This window comes from Terrapene carolina, unplaced genomic scaffold (genome assembly GCF_002925995.2).
Source record: "Terrapene carolina triunguis isolate 2854851 unplaced genomic scaffold, T_m_triunguis-2.0 Scaffold95, whole genome shotgun sequence".
Lineage (NCBI taxonomy): Eukaryota > Metazoa > Chordata > Testudines > Emydidae > Terrapene > Terrapene triunguis.
The window spans coordinates 12,249,413-12,274,959 of record NW_020664446.1 but is presented as its reverse complement, the minus strand read 5'-3'; the positions used below and the strand labels follow the sequence as shown (position 1 = coordinate 12,274,959).

The following is a 25,547-nucleotide window of genomic DNA, read 5'->3' as shown; positions in this document are numbered from 1 at the left end:
ATTAAACGCTGACTTTCTGATTATAATTTTTAACACATTATACCCAGGATTTAACCTGATTGATGCTGTCAGTGTCACCTCACAAGTAATTTCCCTTTTATTATGTATTGAGATAGCTGTCATATACTCAGCAAAATACATGGGTTGGTTTATTCACAGGCATAACTGCTGCTTCTTCCCTTACAGGTTGCTAGTCTGAACAAAATGTAACATTTCCCTTTAATTGTAGCCACAGTGAAATGTCTGCGACTAGAATTTTTCAGCGTTTAGCCACGTTCTGCCCAGGATTTTCAAAATGTAGCTCCTTCTGCTTCTTTCTCAACTTGTGAAACCAAGCAGCCTTGAAACTTCCTCACAATTTGAAATTTGTTGTAAGGACAAATATAGAACTTGAAAGGGAAGAATTGGCCATGATATATGCAAGCAAAGAGTCTGCAGTAACTTTTGCTTGCAAAAAGGATATTAAACAACATCCCAACTCGTGTGACTGATTTTTTGAGTTCACTCTAAGGAAATATCCTTTGATTTCCTAATGCATGTTAAAAGCTGCAGTGTTTGAGTGTTGTGCAAACCCTTGGCACACAGACAGCCATGTCTCAGAACAAGACAATGGGCCCAATTCTGCCTCAGGATAGGCACTCGCACCCACTAAAGTCAGTGGAAATTGTATCTGAGGGCAGAGCATGGCCCTTTTGGTTCTCAGAAATCTCTTAGGGTACGTCTTCATACCCGCCGGATCTGCGGGCAGTAATCGATCTATCAGGGATCGATTTGTCGTGTCTCATCTAGACACGATAAATCGATCCCCGAACATGCTCCCCGTCGACTCCAGAACTCCACCAGAGCGAGAGGCAGAAGCAGAATCGACGGGGAAGCCGCGGCCGTCGATCCCGTGCCGTGAGGACGCGAGGTAAGTCGATCTAAGATACGTCGACTTCAGCTATGCTATTCTCGTAGCTGAAGTTGCATATCTTAGATCGATTCGCCCCCCCCCAAGTGTAGACCAGCCCTTAGTTAACTATGTCTCTTCCAAACCCACAGGTAACATTGTGTGTGTACAGAGAGAGGATAGAGCTTGGGATCTGTTGGATTTTTAACAAGGGGCACCAGTCAATCCTATATATTCCTCTTTAACTTACCACAGCACCGGGTCACTGACTTGTCCTTGTAATGTCCTCGTAACCCTGTAGCCTTCAGTGGCTTTGCGTGTTAGGAATGTGGTGAATCTGAAACTTCACCTCCCTTTTCACATTAAACCAAGTCATGTGCATTAATGAGCTGACACAGAGTTCACACACAACTTCCTTTCTGGCAAGAGCCAGCATGCTCTGGACTGCTAATTCTGGCGGAAGTTTTATTAGATCACTCTGGTGATCATCAGGTTAATCTTTCTAAATGATTTTGGTGCGCTACACCTATGATTCTAATTGTACCTTAATATAGGGGGATTTGCAGTACACTTCCTAGTCTTAGAAGCATTTGCACCATGTGAATTCTTTAATTAATTTTATTCTTTTGGTAGCCTGCTTCCTGGTCCTTCCCTCCTGGCAATGATAGAACTGAGGACTAGGAATCTGGATTTCAGGGTTTGGTTCCCAGCACTGCTGTGCCGTAACTATGGACATATCAATTGACTAGCCTCAGTTTACCCAGCCGCTAAATGGGTAACGTGAGTCCTAACTCTCAGAGCTGTTGTGAAGGTTAATTTAATCACTGTTTATAAAATGCATTGAGATTCTGCAATGAGAGATGCTATGGAAGTGTACAATACTGTTAGAATTCTAATTCCTATGCACCAGGAAGCAGAGTAGCATTCTAATTGAGTGTAAGAGTCCTTACAGCTAGAGCTAGTCAGAAACTTTTCAATGGAACAGTTTTCCATTGGAAAATGCTGCTTTGCTGAAATCTAAACGTTTCTTGGCAATGTGGTGATTCTGATGGCATTTTCGACAGAAATTTTTTCCAAAAGATTGAAAATTGAAATAGTATTTTGTTCTCTCTCATTTCACTTAGAGCTTCATATTTTGGCGTCATGTTAATGTGTTTGGACTTGATGTTAATATAATATTAAAGATCTATAATATTTTACATTTACATATATTTAATATATTTATCATATTATAATATTTTGACATTACAAAACTAACGTTTTCAATAAGGTTGTTTAAATGTGTCTGAATCAAAATGTTACAGAATTTCTATTCCACAAAACGTTTTGAGATTTTGACTCTTGATCTTGATTTGGGATAAAAACAAATTTTGAAATCTCAGAACTCTGTTTTCCAACCAGCTTTACCTCCAACAGAGTCATGCCGGGCTCAAGGGACACATCTGCCTGCTCAATCTCTTGGTGTTTCTTACTGTTCTGTATTTTCATCCCTGTCTCGAACAGGCCGTCCCTAGGATGGCATTTTGTAGACAGAGCTCTGCCTTTGACCCCTAGTCGGTCTCTAGTATGCAGCCTGTGTAGTTGTCCCTACTACTTCCGGTGAGCTAACCCCAAGTTATGAAAGCACTTTGTTAAACCTTGCTCCTTTTTATTTTTGTCTTGCCATTTCAAGGGGGAATCGTAGGATGTAGCTCTTCCTTCGGAATGCTGCTTTCCGGTGTGTGGCGCTCATAGCTGATATTGAGGAATAACTCAACAGTGCGGGGTTGCGACCATTTTGCCCTTCCCATATTACTAAATGACCGGACCATCCTGACCCAATCCCGGGCAGATGGGAAGGGGGCCTGGGAGTGATCTAGAATCAGTCATGGTACAGAAAAGGTTGAGAACTATTGACTGCTGCCGGAGAGGAAAGGCAGTGACCCCACGGACAGCTCCTTCACATCAGCCAGGATGCTAGTGTTCCAAGGTAGATAATGTAGGGTGGAGCAAAGATTGATTGCTCCGTGGTTATTTGGCATTTTCTCCCCCTCCACTTGTCCAGCACTTCAGTAAACACAGAATGTGAGGTGGGATCTGGATCAAAGCCTTTCTCTCCACATGTACAAGCTTAGTTTGGAGGCTGTCTGTGGCTTCCATCAAATGTTAAGTTCTTCCCCCTGTGGCTCTAAATTGAAACCACCATCTATTAAATTGAATTGCCTTTCCTGGGTGCTTTGTATGTAAAGGGGCAGTTACTAAATGAGGATAGTTACAAAATAAGCATACGTGTATATTTACAACATATGTACCGCATACCCTGTGTCTGCATAATGGTAGTGACAATGGCTTCATTGGCCAGGAATGCCTTTTAGTCTGTGTGCATTAGGCATGGCACAGGCAGTCCTTCCTTGCTGATGTGGGTCTTATCACTGCTATCCAGACCAGATCTCCATATTCTGAACATAAGGCTATCCTTGAAAACCACTTGACAGTTTCCTCAGGTGCAAAATCAGGGCTGATAGGCAGGAGGAACACGTTTCATCAGTGCTCCGCAGACTGCTTTGGCTTCCAGGTGCAAGCCGTGGCATTGATGTTGATCTGCAAAGCCCTGTATGTCACCCTTGGATAGTGCCTCTCTCCCTAGCTATCACCAGCGCATTTGAGGGCACGTGATGTGCTTTTGCTAGCAGTTCTAGATTTGTACATATGGGGGTTTCTGGCAGGGGGTTGGTCTGACAGAGCCAGTTTGTTAATCTTCAAGGCACAGTGCAAAGCTGAGCTGTTCACGTAGGCTTTTGGCAGAGGGGTGTATCTGTTTGCTGGAGTCTGTCTTTTTAGCTAATATTCTGACTTTTTAGTATATGTTAATGGGCCCAGAAACAATTGTGAATAGTGTATAAAAATGGTATTCTGTATACTCTAACTCTTTGATGTTAATGTAACCCTGCTCTGAGCCCTTTAATGAAACAATTGACACATATTTGCTCTTACTATAGTGGCATTATTCAAAGTACCAGTCAAAAGAATATTACTCCTGGGGGAATTCTGTGCCAAAAAATTAAAAATTCTGCACACAATATTTTAAAATTCTGCAACATTCTGCATATTTTATTTGTCAAAATAACACAATATAATCACACCAGTTTCAATTATTTTTGGTCATTTATTTCAAAATACCTGTCAGCAAGTATGTCTGTAACAATACAGACAACAAAAAAGTTTCAGGAAATGTTTTTTGACAAATAGATTCCTTACTAGGCATATTAATATAAAACTCTGAGTAATAATTCATTTAAACTACAATACAGAACCGTATTTTCCACACCCCCTCAGAAGCAGTGCAAAGGCTCGGGGGAGTCAGTGGTAACGGAGGAGCTGAGGGAGAGGGAAGTAAATTGCTCAGAAGGTGCCTGGGTGTGAACTTGGAGGGTTGTTGGTTATGGGAGGGAAAAGTATGAAACAGGTATTTTGGGGGGTTGGGGAGGGATTGTTAGGGAGCTTCCCCTATGCAGACACTGGCTGACCCCTAGCCTCTCCCATTCAGTCAGGCACAGCTGCCCCTGTCCCCAGGGGTTCCTATACCCCCATGTGTCCTTGCACCCCCTTTCCACATGTGCAGTTCCAGGAAAAGGTTCCCCTGAGATGAGTGTGGCAGTTCTGGGAACATTGGAAACTCAGTTGTCACATTCAGGAAAAGTATGTCAGGAACCCAAGGTCTCTCCGGGGGCATGTGGGAAAGATAATTAGTTGTTCCAGGCATGGCATAATGTAGGTCTTGGATTGCTGGTGTTATCAGGATTAGAAAGCCTGTTTCTCGTTGCTGCTGCTGGAGATTAGACCTGTTTGGGTTAGTGTTCTCCAAACACAACAATGAAAGTTTACTCAAGATAGTCTCCAGAAGTGGTGACACAGAGGTTGCTGTGCTGGGGGTAGGTGTTAGACAGAGGGGCTAGTCTGCAGTGTTTGCAACTTGTTCAGAAACAGGAACCTGTGTGAATGAGTCGGTATGATCAGAAAGGATGATATAGTGCAGCATCGTACTAGTGGCATTGTCAGTACCTGCTGCTGGCTTCTGTATCACCTCTAACTGGCCAAGGAGAACAATGGCCACTGTAGGTAGATACTCAGTGGGGAAGATTCTGGTCCTGATCCTAGGTGTGCTGAGTGCCTCTTCTGAGATGCTGTGTCCCCTCAATCCTAAGGATCTTGTGGGTTTAGGTCAATGAATACCTAACACTCAGCTAAAACTGAAATTGGTTCTGCCACCCAGATTCTAATGCACTTTTGTGCAAAAATAAATAGGTATGTGGGTGTCAATTAAGGACAGAGAATCAGGCTTAAGTTAGGAATCTCTGCTTCCTTTGGTCTCTTTCACAGCCCCAATTTTCATATTATTTCAAGGTGTAGCAGCTGCCCAGAGGGTGTTCAGGTAAAAGTTTTTGTTCCCGCAGGATCTGAACCAGCAGCTGTTTTATGCTGAGGCTTTACATGTTGTCCCATTTACTGGGTATGTCAGAGCTGTATAGCTTGTGGCTGTTCTCAGATTTCTCCCACCTTACTCGCACTGAATGGTCACCGACTCCACAAGCAGGTCCATGAAATCAGATGGGCTTTCAGAGCAGGATATTAGCAGAATCTGGCCCAGTGTCTGCTGTATCCCAGGCCATGAGCTGCTGCAACCAACGAAGCATTGCCTCCTCCCTTGGCTTCGAGAAACCCCATATTTTTGTTCCATGGTCTAGCAGGCCTGGAAGTGCTGCAGAAGCTGAGATGGCTGAGTGATCAGAGTGACAAGGGGGTGAAGTAGTATCTTTTATTGGACCATCTTCTCTTGGTGAAAGAGACGCACTTTCAAACTACACAAAGCTGACCTGAAGAAGAGCTCTGTGTAGCTCGAAAGCTTGTAGTCTTTCACCAACAAAAGTTGGTCCAATAAAAGATATTACCTCCCCTACCTTGTCTCTCTAATATCCTGGGACCAACACCACTCCAACAACACTGCAAACAGTGGCTGAATGATGGCAGCTAAGATATGGGAGATGTTTACAGCAATACAGTTTGTCCTGCAAATCCACCATGCTATTCAACTAGTGGCATTACTTACTGAGAAATCCTGCAGCATGCTGGATTCAATTCAGAGTGCAACTGCGACGAGAACCACCTATGCTTGGTCTATGCTACAGAGCAGTGACAGCTCCAGCTGTTTATCCCCAGGGCAGAAGGGCTTCAACTGTGAGTCCTACTTGGGGCTGACAGCTTGGATGGTTGTCCTTGGGGCAGGGGTGGGGGTCCAGCTGTCAGTGTCCCACAATGCCCCACACAATTAAATAGGTGGAAGCGCCCCTGGTGAGGTCACGCACCACCGACAGAGGGGGATATGAACAACGGCAGTAATTATGTCAGTGGCTGTATGTTGACCTAACTTAGGTCGACTTAATTTTGTAGTGTAGACAATGCCCTAGGATCTGGAGAACTGATTTTGCATGCGGTGTATTGGCCAAGTAAAGCAGGGTCTGACTCTCAAATCTTTAGCATTCTGTCTGTTTCACAATAACTTTTGAGCGTCACATCTGATCAATTCCAGAATATCAGCGAAAGTTCCAGGCGTTAATGGCCAGAACCCTGTTGATTTTCGGGAAAATTGGAAGAACCAAAAGGGGGAAATGGGAGAGACAAAAAGCCCCTGGCATCTGGTTAGCACCTCTGTTGGTGGCTATAGGCCAAAGAACTGGTTGATGGCAGCCATTAACACCTTCCAACATAACAATATCTTCTATCTCAGCTCTGCCCTGTCTCCCAACAGCTAGAGTTTTAAAATGCTGACAACCTGAAAGAGAAAGGAAAGAAAGAAAAACGTGTGTGGGGGTGGGGGGAGGGATGGGAGCACACGCAGAACCCTGGGCATAGGGAAAAGAATAATGGGGGGGGCCACACATGCCCCCTGGCATGGACAGAATGGGGAGAAAGAGGTAATACACAGACCCTGGCAGGTGGAGAATGAGGGACCCTGGTATTGGAGGGGAAATTGGGGTGCACAAAGCCTCTGGCATGGGAAGCATGGGGACACACACAGAACCTCTGGCAGGGGGAGAAGAGGAGAAGGGGATATACAGACCCCTGCGGGGAAGGGAATGAGGCATTCTTGTATGGGGAAAAAGAGGGGCATTGGGATAAAGGGGGAATGAAGGAGTGCACACCGCCCCTGGTATAGGGGGAGGGGGCTATATGGAGTGTTGGTGGGAGTCCCTGAAGTAGAAGGGGATGGGAGGGTGTCACACAAGGAGGTTGAGTGGGGGACGGAGGGATGCAAGGAGCCCATGGGGCGTGCAATGCACTCAGTCTATAGAAGCAAAAAAATGTGTGCAATCTCTAGTCCTAAGCTCAACATCTTTTCTCCACTTTATGTTTTACAATGCCAGCATCACAAGGTTACTATACCACTGAAACACAGGGCAAGTGCGGGGCCTAAAATCTGGATCACAGTTTAGCATCTGTACTAAGCTGGAGAAAATGCTGAATGATTTCAGGTGGCTAAATATTTTGACAACTCCCAGAGCTATTTTCAGACAGAAGAGGATCCTGGCCACCTAGAATGTTCTGCATGGTTGAAGACCTGGTAAATATTCAACCCTTCACTTCTGGAGAGCTGGCTTCCTGTGTCAGTGTCTCTACTGGTTGGAGAAAAGCAAAGAGCACCATTCTCTGAGCACCATTCTCTCATTGCCCGTCGGGAACACACAGAACTCATCAGAAGAAACAGAGGAGACTCCAGCTGGGTGACATGGCTGGGGATTATTACCGACTGCAGAGTAAGTGATTATGCTTGGTGAAGAACAGCTTGTTTCCCAGGCAGCTAAAAGGGAAGCTGGAATCCTGTGCAGCCAAACAAAGCTTTTGCTTTCATGAAGAGCCCTTCATAATCGAGGCATCACAAAGCACTGACTAGTGAGTCACTGAAGATAATGATAGTGTAGTGCCTGCACAGGCAAATGTGTCAGCCATCATGTGCTCACAGTAGCTCATGACCGAACCATTTGTGATGGCCATGGTTCCAAAGTGCAAGGCGCAGCCTAAGGCTTTCCAAGTTCTTCTGGGACCTCCAGTGAATGAAAGTGAAGATCAACTAAGAAAAGCATTTAATGGAGGCCGACCATCCTTGGATAGATGGTCTGGACTCAGCCAGATCCATCTTGACCAAGACACAGCTAGGAAACTTGCCACAGTGAGAAGCATTTTGATTCTCTTTTTGAGAAAAGGCTGCTTTGATTCACTGGCTGTTTATCACTCAGAACAGCTCGATCAACTGGGACTTTGTGGATGCTGCCGTGGAGAAAAAATAAATATCTTTTCATGTCCCTCATAACCCCTGCAGAAGAGTCCAGAATTCTTTACTCCGCTTACCTGACAGCTTCCAAGTCTCCCTCTCTCGCCTATTTACATCAAGCCTTTTTGCTTTCTCTGCAGAGAATCTACTGTTAGAGGGAGGTGCTGACAATGACTAGATGGACTGAGGCTGACTTGTCAGATTGATTGCAGGGGGAGTTTTGCAAGCAGTAATACTAAGGAGTGAAAGACTAGGCTGCATGTGTATCAGTAGGGAATGAGATGTGATGCTGGGAGAAGTAGATGTTAAGGTGACAATACAAAGGCTGGAAAGTGTCTGATAAAAATAGAAGATAAATGGGTGGGGGTCTATAAAATGTAACAGTGAGTGTATAGGGAGTGATGCTTATGATAAATGTCTGGTGTGGTCAACTGGAATAGACTTCTTTTTATCAGACCTCAAAGCACCGTTGCTTTTTTTCTTAACCTTCCCAACTTGCGTGCTTAGAGGAAAAACTCCTACAATCCAATGGAGTGTATTTGTATACATATGTTTGCACACCAACTAAAATACTTAATAGAATTTAAAGGGAATCCATCCACTTGAAATCTAATCAGCTGCATAAAGTTCCTTTTGGCTATTACACCTGCCCATGAGATCTCATCCCAATTTGGTGGCTTTACAGTCATGTTTCCCTATTACTTTTATGTTTTTTCTTTTCCTATTGTTACTATGCGAAAAACCCACACAATCAGGGAAAATTAACCCACTACACTGGGGAAATGGTGAAAATAACTATTCGCAAAGTGCTGTCAAGTGAACCAAGTAAACAAACTGGAAACAAGAATTTTTGTTACCCCTGTTGGCTAAAGTAATCAGAGGAGATACTTACAATGATCGGTCAAAATTGTTCAGACAACGTGATCTTTAACTCAGTGGAGTCCCTTTTACATTTTAAAGAAATATTAATCGGTTTATTAACAAGACAGATTATCATTAAGTTCACATAGATTTTTGTGTTAAAAGCCAGTGCTACCAGGCTGCATCATTTATGATTTGTTTCCATATTTAATCTGTTAAAAGGACCTTATCAAGGTATTTTTCATAATTTTTTTAATTGCTCCCCCTCCCCCCACTTGCCATTCACAATTCTCTTTGAAGCTGATCCCAGTTTCCATCAGGAAATCAGCTCCCTCCATTGTGTGCACACTGCTTTTTATTGTCAGATTGCTCAGGAATGCAGGGCTGCTGGCATGGATTTGTTTTGCTTTTAGTGAAAAGGGAACTGGCACCTTTTGTTCTGATGTGGGTGGGCAGATCTGATTGCAAGATGGATGCCTTCAACACTAAACTTGGACCCAAATCAAAATCCTACATCAAAAAATCCCGAGTTTTGGTGGGAAGGTTCAGATCCATATCCTGCTCTGAACTTTTGCAGCTCAGCCTCTCTTAAAAATAAACAAACGGTTTTATTATTCTGGTAGTGCCCAAAGGCGTCAATACCATACAGATGAATAATAATTGGTCCTTGGCAAACGGGTAGAGGTTGGTCACATTTTCAACCTTTTGCAATGGTGTCCCATGTGAGTTCAATAAACGTGCAAAGTCCTAATGAAATTCTTGCATTTTTAAACCCAGAAGTTGTTAGGCATTGCCTTATTCTGTGGTTAATTGTTTATCTGGAAGATTCCCATCACTGTACTTTGCCAGCTTTCAGGAATAAGAAAGCAAAAGTGATCAACCTTCAAGTGCCCCAGGAGTCCTCTTGGGAGTACAGTAACTCCTCGCTTAATGTTGTAGTTACGTTCCTGAAAAATGCGACTTTAAGCGAAACAATGTTAAACGAATCCAATTTCCCCATAAGAATTAATGTAAGTAGTGGGGGTTAGGTTCCAGGGAAATTTTTTTCACCAGACAAAATAAATATATATACACACACACAGACACACACAGACACACACACACAGTATAAGTTTTAAACAAACAATTTAATACTGTACACAGCAATGATGATTGTGAAGCTTGGTTGAGGTGGTGAAGTTAGAGGGTGGAAGAGGGTGGAATATTTCCCAGGGAATGCCTTACTGCTAAATGATGAACTAGCATTCGGCTGAGCCCCCAGGAGTTAACACATTGTTAATGTAGCCTCACACTCTACAAGGCAGCACAAATGGAGGGAGGGGAGACAGCATTACAGACAGAGAGACACACCCTGTGTGTGGGAGAGAGAGAGATGTGCATTGCCCCTTTAAATACGCTGACACTATATTCTAAGTACATGGCCTTTAAAAAGATCAGGAAGTTGAGACAGCTGCAGCGGCCAGCTCTCTCCGTCCTGAGCCCTGTTGTCTCCCCCCGCTCTATATGGAGAAGGGGTAAGCGGGGGGCAGGAGTAGAGGGGAGGGGGACACCCTGACGTTAGTTTCCCCCCTCCCCTGCACAGCAAGCAGGAGGCTCCAGGGAGCAGCTCCAAGACAGAGGGCAGGATCAGCACAAGGCAGTGGAGGGAGGGACAGGTGAACTGTGGGCAGTTGGTAGCCTGCCGGGCAGCTACTGCACAGGGAACTTAGGGGAGTGGGGAGCTGGTGGGGGGGCTGCTGGTCCACCCTGGTTCCTAGCCCCTACCAGCTAGCTCCAATGGACTGCTCTTCTTGCAAGCAGTGGACAAAGCAGGCGGCTGCCAAACAATGTTATAAGGGAGCATTGCACAACTTTAAACAAGCATGTTCCCTAATTGATCAGCAACGAAACAACGTTAATCGGGACGACTTTAAGTGAGGAGTTACTGTATCAGTACTTTACCTGGGTGTATGAGAGCCATGTGAAAATAGTCAACTCTGCAATATGATTTCAGTGCTGCTATTTACTGCTACTCATCTTAGCCCTGATTCAGCATAATCTTTAAGCACATGTAATTTTAAACAGCGAGTGAAGATTCCAATGAAGACTGTTTGCTTCCTTTATTTAATTTTTTTAAAAGTAAAAATGCACACTCTGATTTATGTTCCCCCATGCTGGTGCAGAAGGGTGTCAGTTGCATGTCTCTCTACCAGCTGATGCCTTGGCACCTGACTGGGGCATGGATTCCCTTGGGATCTCCACAGTAGGGGAGCTTCAAACTCCAACCCTTGGGGCACTCCGCTTGATACCGGCTGCCAACTAGTCATGGAACCATTGTCCATCATCAAGGAGACTGTATCAAAAGCTTTGCTAAAGTCAAGGAATAACACGTCCACTGCTTTCCCCTCATCCACAGAACCAGTTATCTTGTCATAGAACGCAGTTAGGTTAGTCAGGCATGACTTTCCCTTGGTGAATCCATGCTGACTGTTCCTGATCACTTTCCTCTCCTCTAAGTGCTTCAGAATTGATTCCTTGAGGACCTGCTCCATGATTTTTCCAGGGACTGAGGTGAGGCTGACTGGCCTGTAGTTCCCCGAATCCTCCTCCTTCCCTTTTTTAAAGATGAGCACTACATTAGCCTTTTTCCAGTCATCCGGGACCTCCCCCGATCGCCATGAGTTTTCAAAGATAATGGCCAATGGCTCTGCAATCACATCAGCCAACTCCTTTAGCACCCTCGGATGCAGTGCATCCGGCCCCATGGACTTGTGCTCGTCCAGCTTTTGTAAATAGTCCTGAACTACTTCTTTCTCCACAGAGGGCTGGTCACCTCCTTCCCATACTGTGCTGTCCAGTGCAGTAGCCTGGGAGCTGACCTTGTTCGTGAAGACAGAGGCAAAAAAAGCATTGAGTACAATAGCTTTTTCCACATCCTCTGTCCCTAGGTTGCCTCCTTCATTCACTAAGGGGCCCACACTTTCCTTGACCACCTTCTTGTTGCTAACATTCCTGAAGAAACCCTTCTTGTTACTCTTAACATCCCTTGCTAGCTGCAACTCCAAGTGTGATTTGGCCTTCCTGATTTCGTTCCTGCATGCTTGAGTGATATTTTTATACTCCTCCCTGGTCATTTGTCCAATCTTCCACTTCTTGTAAGCTTCTTTTTTGTTTTTAAGATCAGCAAGGATTTCACTGTTAAGCCAAGCTGGTCGCCTGCCATATTTACTATTCTTTCTACACATCGGGATGGTTTGTTTCTGCAACCTCAATAAGGATTCTTTAAAATACAGCCTGCTCTCCTGGACTCCTTTCCCCTTCATGTTATTATCCCAGGGGATCCTGCCCATCAGTTCCCTGAGGGAGTCAAATCTGCTTTTCTGAAGTCCAGGGTCCGTATTCTGCTGTTCTCCTTTCTTCCTTGTGTCAGGATCCTGAACTCGACCATCTCATGGTCACTGCCTCCCAGGTTCCCATCCACTTTTGCTTCCCCTACTAATTCTTTCCTGTTTGTGAGCATCAGATCAAGAAGAGCCCTGCTCCTAAAAAAATTAAAATAGGATATCTTTATTAATCTTATTTTATCTCCTAGAACTGGAAGGGACCAAGTACTGATTTTTCCCCAGATTCCTAAGTGGCCCCCTCAGGATTGAACTCCTAACCCTGGGTTTAGCAAGCCAATGCCCAAACCACTGAGCTACCCCTTCCCCCTAGTTGGTTCCTCCAGCACTTACACCAGGAAATTGTCCCCTACACTTTCCAAAAACTTCCTGGATTGTCTGTGCACTCCTGTATTGCTCTCCCAGCAGATATCGGGGGGATTGAAGTCCCCCATGAGAACCAGGGCCTGTGATCTAGTAACTTCTGTTAGTTGCCGGAAGAAAGCCTCGTCCCCCTGATCTGATGGTCTATAGCAGACTCCCACCACGACATCACCCTTGTTGCTCACACTTTTAAACTTAATCCAGAGACCCTCAGGTTTTTCTGCAGTTTCATACTGGAACTCTGAGCAGTCATACTCTCATAATCTCTCGGTGCAGACTCCCCGGGGGTGAGGTGAGTAGTACATTCAGGGGTGCTTTCCCCCCACATGGCCTCTGCCAGTTGGTATGGTGGCAGAAGCCAGAGCAGAACCGGGTGACCTCTTTGTGAGGTCTACGGGAGATATGGGTATATTCACTGGCAGATTTCTGGGATGGCAATCCAAACAGCCTTGGGTGAAGTTTGTATGCAGCATGCTCAGGGTTAATGCAGCAGTATCAGCTCAGAGCCCATCATGCTGGAGTGCTGCATGTGATGTGATCAAGCTGTGGGAAAGCTACGCTGCCATTGGTCAAGGGGGGGAAAGAGGAAAAACCCACTGCTTAATTTAGACAGTGACAAATGAGTTGCTGTGCAGGATGCCTCACTCTTTGTCAGATGTGGGGAGTGATGCAGAAGCTGCAAAGGCAAATGTATTTTCTGTCCAGATCTTCACAAGCGGAGCATCGTGGATGGCAGCTCATCTGTCATTACTATCCCAACGTACAGCTTCATAGGGCTCTCTAATGAGGCTGTACACGGTGCTTGGGGGATGAAGATCTTAACGATGTGTCACTTTAAAATGTAATCTCCCCCCCCCCACTGCCCTCATTCAGGCAGACATTCATGGTATGTTTCAACAGCCCTTTTTCTCATACTTGCTTTAGCTCTCTGGACACTTCAGATGCGGCATTGTTATGGACTATAAATGTTATGGAGAGTAAATATGTAGGGGCGTATCTTTAGACTGAGCTGGCCTAGTCAGAGCGCATGAAAGAGACGAGGTGTGTTGGAATATGACCCCTTTGTTAGTGTTTGGGAGCTTTTGGAAACCCCTGCATTTTATACCATTGTGCAGAAGATGCAAACATCTGGCAAGCCACGCTGAGAATGAAGTGATGTGTTTAGCTTGTGTTGTGCAGAGAGAGGGTAACACTGATCACTCCTGCCCAAAGCCTGAAGTAATTGGACTTCTGTGGGGCGCTAAGAGGGGATTAAGGGGAATAGAATTGCAACTCCTCAAGCAGCAGGTACCCTGTGGGGCTGCAGTGTAACCTTTCCACAGCCACTACTGGGTGTTGGTGCCACTGAATCCACATAATCATGGACCCTGCAGCCTCAATACCACTGTAGCTCTATTACATGCTGATCTATTTGGGGCCAGTGTATAGCCTAGTCTGTGGCAGATTATGCCCCCGTGTGGCTGCTGAGCCCTTGCGTGAACCCCCCACGCTGTTCTGTATTTCACCCAAATTCGTTACTATTCGTTACACAGGCACTAGGAGTGAGTGACGTTTGTTTGTAGAATTTTCGTGAACAAATGGTTTCCTGCCCTTAACCTAGTCTGTATTTATCTCCTTTCTATTCAAGTACTATCTGAGAATTGCCAGCTTTCTATATTTACGACCAGCTGTTTCACCAGAGGAGATAAACGTTTCTGTTAACAGGGCAACTATAGTCTAGTAGGCTATTAGCTCACTGTGACCTTAGCCAAGTCACTCAACAGCTCTGTGGCATCAGATGAATGGAGCTAATGATGCTCACTCACCTTTATAAAGCACTTTGGGATCTGCAGAGGGAAAGTCCCAGATAAGTATGAAATGCATTTGTTGTTCTTTTATACTGACAACATTACATTTCAAATGTTTCGGTAATCTGAAGAGGCCGATCCTGAGCACGGCCAAGCACCTGTAATGCCTATTGTCTTCATTGTGGTCAGAACATCTTGGCGTTTTGCTTAATTGGGCAGAATGGATTTTCTTCTTCTTATAATGATGATAATAATAATAATAAAAACTTACTGCAAGTCTAGTGCAGTGCTAGGATAGGAACAGAACAGTCTGAGAGTTTTGCCTTATCCAGCCTCCGGAAGGATGAAAAAACTAGAACTGCTGGTTAAAAATAAGAGATGGCATTTGTACATTAAAGCTCGAAAAAGCTGACTCAGGTTTATGGGGTGGCGTGTTAAATGGCATAGAGAATTGGAGGGAACAGTTACGGGCCATCAGTTTGTCATTCCCATAGTGTCTTTTCCCGGTGCCACTCCTTACACTTTGTCCTGTGGGGCAAAGTCATCTTGATGTTGCATGTCTTTGCTACACAATGTCAGGAGGCTCAGACATATGTGTTACCATGTAAGCATCTTACACTGGTCCCAAACTCCCCCGCCCCCGTCTCTCTCACTCACTTTCTGGATGGTAACAGTGTACAGCATCTGTTTGGTGCTTTCCTTTGCTTGGACTATTATCCAGAAAGTTAATAGTCCATTTCAGTGACATGGGGCCTGATTCTCCTCTCACTTTCGCCAGCATAACTCTGGAGTAACCTCATTGCAGGCCTGGATTTACACTGGGGTAAAACTACCACTGTGCGAGTTGGTTGGGACTTCTCAGGCATTCTCTATCTATTGAGCTTGCACACTGAAGATCAATGACCTTTTTGAGATGCCTACGGATTGGGTAGATATTCCTTCAGCTGCAGTGATTGGGCTGAACTGTTTTCATTATTCTGCTAATGACACTCATGTTCAACTGCTCGATGTCATTGTGAGGATGTGATATTCAGCTCAGGGTGTTAAGGTATCAAGTTAGATCCCAGCATCCTCCAATACAGTTTCCAGCCTCTTTCCTTCCCTGCAGCTTTCCCTGTGTCCATCAGGTTTCTCTCTCATTCTTACTTTTATGAGCCTTCCAGCCCTTCCTCCACCAAAATTGCGCCTGGGGGGAAGTCTGCAACTCTTCACTGGGCCCCAGCATATCATTTTATTCAAATCTCAGTGCCCACTGGGGTGCCCCTTATAGGGAAAGCTTTGACTGTTTTGGATTTGAATGGAATGGCAACCCTGAGCCAGAGATCTACAACATGATATGAAACACCATGGCATCTCCGAGATAGAGGGCATTCAGTGCCATTGCCTGGGGCTCTCTTTGCTTGATTCCTGCCATCAAAGGATCTCAATATATCCGTGCTCAGTGTTGACTCCAAACATAGAACTGAAGTTCTCATGTAAATGTCCTTTTTTGTGCATAAGGAATGCCTATGGGAGTTGTTCCTTTCCTTATGTATAGAGGAGGATACGCCCTATTATACTGCAATTATTGCCAAAGCCTTTGTTATGTTATCTAGCTGTAAAATTTTTGTCTTTTACCACTCCTGAATCTTTGAAAGTTTTGCTGCCTACCAAGAACCCATTTAACGTTTAGTGCTTTGCTGCCATCTGGAGGGGGGAAAGTAATGCCTGAGAAGGACGACTACTGAGGAGCGTTTAATTTTAGATTAGAAGTAGCCAGTCCATGCCTACTATATATAGATTTCTTTAAGCAGCAGAGACTTTGCTGATGGCAAAAAAACAAATAAACGGCGGCTCCTCTTGAAGACATTCTTGTGAGTGAAAGCATATTTTGTTAATTCCTAATAAAATCTGCAGGCTGACTGGGCTGGCTGCAAATCGTCATCGAAGGTGTGACAGTGCCTTCTGTACTAGTCTTAGGTATGCTTGTTATGGAGCAGAATGCGTCTGTGGTTCCTTGTTCCTGGGCTGGGACCTTGGGGGAGGGGGGGACATACTGACCCCTATGAGAATGTAGGTGTCTCGCATTGCTTGTAATGACCCCTTCTGGCTAACCTAGGAGTGGTGTTCGTTAGGTAGGTTAATGAAGATTAATAAAGCAACTCACTGACAATGAATGTACATATTTATTTGCAGATTGTGCTGGCTGTGGAAGAGATATAAAAAATGGCCAAGCGCTACTAGCACTGGATAAGCAGTGGCACCTGGGATGCTTTAAGTGCAAGGCATGTGGCAAGGTCCTGACTGGGGAATACATCAGCAAGTAAGCAGCCTCCTATGTCTTTTCTGTTGCCTGGCATGAAATCCATCCTTACTTTCCAAAAGTACAATGCAGACAAATTCTTCTTTTCTAATCTGCTGGGCATATCACACTTCCGAAAACCTGCTCTGTCGACACATGCTGATCATTCATGGGGTAGACAATGGAGGACGTGGGGTGGGGGGGCGATCTATAGACCCCACCCCCAAAATTTTAAGAATCTCAATAATAAATAAAGGAGACAACGAGTTTGGAACACGTGGAGCTTTTCTCACTTTATTAAACGTGGACAAATTTAGTCATTGAACAGCTATTATTTTTTTAATTCTCAACCCCTCAGTAAAAAAAATTTCTGTGCCCTGTTGCCCATCACCATGTGCACTGAAATCCTCACTCATAGTAGGAGCAGAATATTGGAATTGGGACCCCAGGGGAATTTTTCCCTGTAAACTGGCTGGAGCAAGTAAAGAAAAACAGTGATTTAACCGTAGTTGGTAAAATAAATACTATGAGCAGGAGGGTTGCATGTCTTTTTCTGGTCAAAGAGAGGGGTGTGTGAACACCCCCATTGTGTTTCCAAGGCACAGCTTTTTCACCATTTTGTCCAGTTATTTTCAAGTTGTGAACTTGAGAAGAAAGGAAGAAACTGCACATCTCTCACTTTGCTAGAACAGAGACCAGACACATTGATGTGATTGACCTGACACTGTGTTTACCTTCCCCGGATTAGGAACTAATGAAGAAGAAAGTTAGGAGCATACCAAGGCAAGGGAGAAAAATCTGAGAGAGAGTGCTTTAGCCGCAAGATGGTGGGAGTCTAGCCAGACCCCTTTCAAACATCTAGCGGGGGAGAAAAAATATAGGGACACTATGTATGTGACCGAGGCAAACCTTTCATCGCTCGTTTTAGTGGGCACAAATATAAACAGGCTGGCATCTATGACTAATTAAACAAAGGAACGTGTAAGATGGTGCCTGATACCGTATAAATTCGTTAAACTGGCTAAGGTGTTTCTAATTCATTCCTCAGTCATGATGCCACTGATGCTCAGATGTGTCTGTATTTATACGCTATTAAGATTACCAAGAATTTATTTACTGAAATGGATAGAGGTGCAGCAGGCTCATACATGCGTACGATAGAATATTGACAAAGGGTCGGATCGTCATCTTCTGTAAAGGGGCATAGCTCAGTCGATTTTACACCCATTGACACCAGCAGAGGATCTGGTCCACAATGTGCACATTTGTGCTTGAATGTCTCTTCTTTATTCTCTGTGGCAATTTAAATGCTGATCCTAAATGGTGCTAACTGAAATGCCTTTTCATTTGAGCTGCAAAATAGCTACTTTGGTTTCTGCCCCATTCACCTCTTGCTGTCAATGGGCATTTCCACGAGGGACAAGGGAAGAATACAAGCCGCATTGTAACTTGTATCGTCTGGATATTTTATTTCAGGGATGGCGCCCCTTATTGTGAAAAGGACTACCAGGTTCTCTTTGGGGTCAAATGTGAAGCATGTCACCAGTTCATCACCGGGAAGGTCCTAGAGGTAAGTAATATATAATCTATTGCTTAATAGCTGGGTTTACTCACCAGACTGCAGGGAACACAAAGAATTTGTTCTGTGGGATTTTTGCCATTGACTGCAGAGTTAGCCTGTTGCTAAGTGCTTTGGAAAAATTCCAGCCCCCGGGGAAAAACATGTGTAGGTGAGAACTGATTGCCCTGGTTTCTGTGAAGATGTCAGTGAGATGATTTTTTGTAGGGTACTGCACAAAGTTGGTGGTGAGTCTATGTCTGGAGCATCCTGGGTAGCTGGGGTGAGGATTAGAAAAAGTACTGAAGGAGACGCATATGGGGATAATAAATGTTCTCTAGTTGACAGCTGTGAAGAGCGGTCGGAACACTAGGTTTCTATTTTTTGGAAGAGAGGAGATTGAGATAAGGTGATAGGCATGATATTGAGAACATGAAAGGGAGGAATATTCTTGAGAGGAAGTTAAATAATTTAGGTACGAGAAGGCACAAACAGAAGCCAGGATTTCCACCCAAACTATCCCTTCTCCTGAGTCACGACTATATGAAGGGGAGTATGTCCTCAGCCTGCTCCTCAACCAGATCTGGGTGACTCTTGTTAGAGACGCATCCCCTTGCTGCTAGAAGTGTTCTTAGTCTCTCATTGGCAATGATGGTAGCCCTTAGAGTTGTGATCCTTATACTTTGGCACGGAGCTCTCCATATAATTGTAGAGATACTTGGTGGTGGAACTCTGCCAAAAATTCAGAGAACCCTCTCCAGGGCAGGACACACTACTGTTTAGATATGAGAGGCAAAATTGATTCCTGACTCCATGGATCCATTTAGGAAAATAGATTCCATGTAAAGAAAGAACTGGTTTAGATTAGGATTCAGTTCTTGATCTGAAGTACATGGCTTGGGTTCATCTTTAGCTTCAGTATCACTTAATATTTAACGTTACCCGAAAATGTGCTTGATTTTACTTTGCAAAGTTAGTTGGTGAAAGAAAGAGGGCAAAGAATTCCGAAAACACACCACTGGTTGGAAGTGTACATGAGGACCTGGTCATACAGTTCCTATGAGTAACAAAATGTCTGCCCTTTAGACTACATCTACATTATGAGCTGGTATAAATAGCAGTGTAGCCACAGTAGCATGGGTAGCAGCAGCAGAGGCACAACTGAGCCATACTGAGTACAAACCCACCTGAACTGGGTCAGCCATGTCTCCACTGCCATTGCCTGTGCCACTACAGCTACACTTCTGTTTATAGTCATGTTAGCTTGATAAGAGCTAGCATGAATATGTGTACTCAAGCAAGGGACCCGCACCCCTAGTTCATAGTGTCGACATTACAGCCATAGAGATGAATGCAGTGAGTTGTAACCCACTGTTGAGGGGGTGTTATCTCTCTTCCCCGATCTGCAGAGGTTGAGTCTGTTACAGCTCTAATTGAAGCGCGGCTCAAGCTTTTAGCACTGGAGGTCTCTGATTCAATCCCTGGTGCGTTGGCCAAGATGGCGGCCATCGCATAAGGGAGCCAGAAGACGCTTAGACACCCCAGGCACATGTCAATGCTTCAGTTAAAATGAAATCTTTTCTTTATTCAATTAGTCAGATTCTTTATCTCCCTCCCTTCTAATATGTGCATAATCCTTTTGGAGACCCACCTGGATAATTAGTGAGAAGAGAATATGGCCGCACTTGAGCAGGGAAAAGGGCCCCCTCATTTAAATATGCACTGATAAAGGAAGTGTTGGATTGAGAAATGGTAACAGGAGAAAACTGTGAGATCTGGAACTTTATAAATTAAAAAACAAAAATAGCCCTTGGATAGCTTCCTTGCTGTTACTGTATAAGGGATACACACAAACTGTGTACAACTGCTGAATTTACTCAGTGGCACTGTGACCAAAGTAATATAGGGGAGGCTGCTGGAGGCTGACTAGTTTGTAAGAATGAGCTCCCTTTCTTCTGTATTGTTCAAAACAGGCTGCCTTTACTGCAATGACTGTGCATAATGGAAGTTTGAGCTCAGATCATCTTGGCTTGAAAATGCATCATCCTTCAGAAGAAACCTGCCCTTCTGAAAGAACCTCAGAGTAGCTTGAGCTAGACTGTGCCATAAATGAATGAATTCCTTTGAAAATGGTGGCTAAGAAGCTCAACACAGCCAGGCCTCAACTGTCCATCCAGACCTCATCTGGGCAAGTTGAAGTCCTGGCTTTCGCTCTGTTGGAGTCTGGCTGTGGAGGATGGAGAGCACTAAGGCCATGCAAATTTTGTTCCTGAGGTTGGTTTCTCTCATGGTGACTTTGGCTGCATGTTTATTATTGAAAATAGGAAATAACATTCAACTGAAACAGAAATCAAAGAGGAAGTTGAGCTGGGGCGACCAAACCCCGTTTCATTTTCTAGAGCTCAATGTGTGACAAAGTACTGTTAGAGTTTTTCATTGAGCCTAAGCCTTAAGTAGTCATAAAGCCTTGCAAAAATATAAAGCCATTTGAGGGACCTTTTGAATATGTGAGAGCATTAAGCATATGTACTCAAGTTGGGATTTTGTGTATCTTTTTCTCTATCTTTTGAATACACCTCTACCCCGATATAACGCGGTCCTCTGGAGCCAAAAATCTTACCACGTTATAGGTAAAACCGCGTTTTATATCGGGTAGGGAAGGCTCCTTGTCCCCTGACCGCCCCCGAGACCTTCTGCCCCTTAACCAACCCCTCGGCCCCGGCCCGGCACCCTTAACACGCTGCTCAGAGCAGCGTGTCGGAGCCGTCCCTAGAGGGGTGTGGGGCCCGGGACAAATCAGCCTCCCTGCTAGTCTCCTCACCGTCCGCCCAGTGCTCCCACCCGCCGCTCGCCTCCTCACCGTACCTACCCGCCTGCCGCTCACCTCCCCACTAGTCTCCTCACCATCTGTCCGGCACGTCTCCCAACCACCGCTCTCCTGCTTGCTGTCTTCCCGCTCGTCTGCCTCCTCAGTCCCCTCCTGCCTGCCACTCACCTCCCCATTCGCCTCCTCACTGCACCTACCCGCCCGCCGCTCGCCTCCCCGCTAATCTCCTCACCATCTGTCTGGCACGCCTCCCCCCCATCCGCCCAACCACCGCTCTCCTGCTCACTGTCTTCCCGCTCGCCTGCCTCCTCAGCCCCCTCCTGCCTGCCGCTCACCTCCCCATTCGCCTCCTCACCCCGCTTGCCCACCCGCCTCCTGCCCGCCTCCCACCCCTAACACGCCACTCAGAGCAGCATGTCGGAGCCTGACCCGCTGATCCGCCGGAGCGCGCGGCCCTGCCCCCCCAGAGCGCTGCTTTACCGCGTTATATCCGAATTCGTGTTATATCGGGTCGTGTTATATCGGGGTAGAGGTGTACTTTTCACCTTTACCATGTTGTTTCTGGTAAGTCTGTGGAAGTTTTGCTTGAACATAGATGCAGACATTGACCCAGTACTAATAAATCAGTAGCATAACTAGTAGCAATACAGCAGGGGGCAGCTGCAGCCCCTGGTATGCAACGAATATCAAAATCCTGTATAGCCCATGAAAATCAAACCACAAGTATGCTGTACCTCCTTCCCAATCAGTTTTAATATCTGGTTGCTGTCAGTAAGGAGTAGACTGAGAGACTAACGGGAGACCTTCACTTAATAAGTAGTAATATCTTGCCAAATGAGGCATATACACAGTCTGCAATTAGGAGATTGGCTTAAACACATTACAGTATATTTTATTAACCTGGTTAATCCACAAATAAAGTTCTTCAAATCTCATTGTAGAAATGGAGAGGCATTAAAACACTCTCCATCAACCAACGGCACTCAGATGGAGTGATTGACCAGTTTAGATACACTAATTAGTGATGCTGAACAGAAACATTGGGCTAAACTCTTGGCTGCTGCTAAGGTCCTTTTGCACTGCTAGAAAAGCATTGTTCTAAAGGGGATGATGCTCTTAAATCAGTTCTCGGGGGGGGGGGGGGGGGGCTGATAAGAATTCTCCTAGCCTATCGGAAACATTGGCTGACATAAACCTGGCATAGCTTTTTCTTACTCAGCTCTGTGTCCCTGTCTTCTCCTCTTCTCTCCACCCCCCTACTCCGCCTGCACTGGGCATATCGTGGCTGGTTACAGGCAGGGAGATAGTGTTTGGGGACACAGAAAAGATGTGGTCAGGGACTGGGACCAAAGCAGCAATCCCTAGTTGGCAGAATGGTTCCTAGAACATAAGAACGGCCATACTGGGTCAGACCAAAGGTCCATCTAGCCCAGGATTCTGTCGGCCAACAGAGGCCACTGGCAGGTGCCCCAGAGGGAATGAACAGAATAGGCAATCAAGTGATCCATCCCATCACCCATTCCCAGCTTCTGGCAAACAGAGCCTAGGGACACCATCCCTACCCATCTTGGCTAATAGCCATTGATGGACCTATCCTCCATGAACTTACCTAGTTCTTTTTTGAACCTTGTTATAGTCTTGGCCTTCACAACATCCTCTGGCAAGGAGTTCCTTGCTCTTTGACTGTGCATTGTGTGAAAAAATACTTCCTTTGGTTGGTTTTAAACCTGGTGCCTATTAAAGGATGCTGTTCCAGTCAGTGCAACTTAAAGCAGCCTTGTGCCAGGGTTTGTAGAATATTGTAGACCTGGTGCAGAGGGGCAGTTGACTCCTCCTTCATCTAGTGAGGGTGAATTACTCACTAGATCCTATCTAATAGTTTAATTTAGATTTAGCCTTTTCAAATAGAGATTAGTATTTTCCCTCTGTTTTCTTTAGCAGCATTTTTTTTCCCCCAGCAAAAGCAAGACCTAGAGGTTTTTTCAAGTGAGCGAAGTCGGTTGAGTTATCTCCTGCTTCCTGTGACACAGACTGGATACAAATCTTGTTCTTTCCATAAAGCATCACATTTGCATGAGCAATTAGACTGAAGGTTGTGACATCACAGGTTAGCCAGATCTGTCCAGTGGGAAAAGGCACCTAGTATTTTGTCTTTTCCAGTTAAAAACAAAAAGTGGATTAATTAATCCCCCCAGAGTTTTCAGTTTATTTCTTAAAAGGAGGATGTGTATTATACTGTGATCTTAGAGGAATGTAATATTTCATCCCACTGAAGATGCAAGTAACAAAGGCAGAGGAGAAATGTCACCCACCATCCGTCACACACACATGAATCAGTAGCAGCAATAGGCAGTATGCTGTCCCTTTGGGAAGCTCATTACTTTTTGCCAATTCCTGTTTCACTTGATAAAGTGAAACCGTGTTCCTTCACAGCTGGTTATGGTAAAATGGGAAGAGCACAAAAGGATGGCATAAAAACTCATTTTGTTAAACAAGTTTGATGGCATGAGTGACGCGGGCCTACATTTTTAAAAGCGCCCGCCCATTTTGAGTGCCCGCTTAGAAGCTTCTAGGACCTGCAGCCCCCACTGATTTCTGTCAGACTTATGGTACTCGACACCTCTGAAAATCAGTCCCTAGCTGTCTTAAATCTGGCACTCAAAAATGGAGACACCCAAAATTAAAGGAGTCTTTTGTACCATATTTCAGAAAGCAGCACCCCCAATCATCCTAACAGGCACCTTTGGCATTTTCTATGGAGAGACCAAGTACTGAATGGATTAGGGAGATTGAATATATCCAGCCTTCCCCTGCAGCTGATCTCTTAGGTCAATATTGAGGTGTATTGTTGGAGGCAGTGATGCAGCTGCTGGTAGGGTGACCAGACAGCAAGTGTGAAAAATCAGGACAGGGGGTGGGGGAGTTATAGGAGCCTATATAAGAAAAAGACCCAAAAATCAGGACTGTCCCTATAAAATCGGGACATCTGGTCACCCTAGCTGCTGGTGTCCTGATTCTGTAGTTAAATGAAGGACCCCATTTTTCCAGGCTCTCCATCTGAATCACTAAATCCACTAAAAAAGAGCGAGGTGGAAAAAAAGTAATGGGTTTGAGCTAGAGAGATTTTGCTTATACTTCTAGCTTTACTGCTTATGACAAATAGCAGGTAGCTGAAGCCTGCACAATAAATACATTGAAAATGATAAATATCCAATAAGAGAGAAATCTAATTCATGTACAAGAAGTCATCAATTGTATTGTACATTAAGGATATGTGGAGTTGTAGTCAAGGCAACAGAGGTCAGTGTTCCTCCACAGGTTTTGCTATCAGAAAGGAACCATTATTTTAGGGAAATTGCTCATTTCCTGTTGGCGCCAATGAAAAACTTTCCTTATCAGGATATAATGGTATGAAAGGAATTTGGATTGATCCTTAAAAGAATATAGACTTTCCACTAAATTTAAAGTTTTCTTAATGTTAGTGTTTTAAAGCTTAGCCAGTGAAAGATTGACATCTTGACCTAATCCTGCAAACTCCGAGGCATTTGTGTAACTCTACTCACATGAGTAAAGGTAAACACGCGCTTAGATATTTGCAAGATTGTGGCCCAACTCATTTTGCATAACCTACCATGTATAATAATACTTAGCTCTCAAAGCCCATTAAAGTAATTGGGCCCATGTGCATGTGTTCCATCCAGACATGGAAAAAACCTTTGACAAAGGATGTAAGTGTAATTATCTCAGTTCTTCAGAGAGGGAAACTGAGCCACACACAAGTGAAGTGACTTGCCTGAGGTCACACAGCAGAACTGGTAGTGAGACCCATGTCTTCTGACTCCTAGTCTACTGCTGTGCTGGCACTACTGTTACAAGCAGGATTTGAACTGGTGATCTAAAGATCAAAGGCTCCATATGTACTAACAAATCCCTGAACCATCTGGTTTCTCTATCCATTTACTTCTATAACAGAGCTTGCTTAATATTCACTGTCTCAAAGAAAAAGCAGGCATGTGATCTCTCCTAGCTAAAGCTGGGTATGGCTCTAGTCCAGGGGCAGGCAAACTTTTTGGCCTGAGGGCCATCGGGTTTCTGAAATTGTGTGGAGGGCCGGTTAGGGGTGGCTATGCCTCCCCAAACAGCCAGGCGTGGCCCAGCCCCCACCCTCTATCCGGCTCCCCCCTGCTTCTCATCCCTTGACGGCCCCCCCGGGACTCCTGCCCCATTCACCCCTCCTTGTCCACTGACCACCCCTGGAACCCCTGCCTACCCCCCACCGCCCAATCCAACCCCTC

General features: G+C 45.0%; 1 protein-coding gene across 4 annotated transcripts in view; it reads left to right on the top strand.

The window, feature by feature from the left end:
- ABLIM1 (actin binding LIM protein 1) overlaps positions 1-25,547 on the top strand; it is a 210,613-nt gene that overhangs the window by 73,650 nt on the left and 111,416 nt on the right. For all 4 annotated transcript variants that reach the window (XM_026651133.1, XM_026651129.1, XM_026651131.1 and 1 more), the window contains exons 5-6: positions 16,762-16,888; positions 18,344-18,437. In XM_026651133.1, the coding sequence (XP_026506918.1) occupies positions 16,762-16,888; positions 18,344-18,437 (221 nt within the window). The remainder of the gene's footprint in view (positions 1-16,761; positions 16,889-18,343; positions 18,438-25,547) is intronic.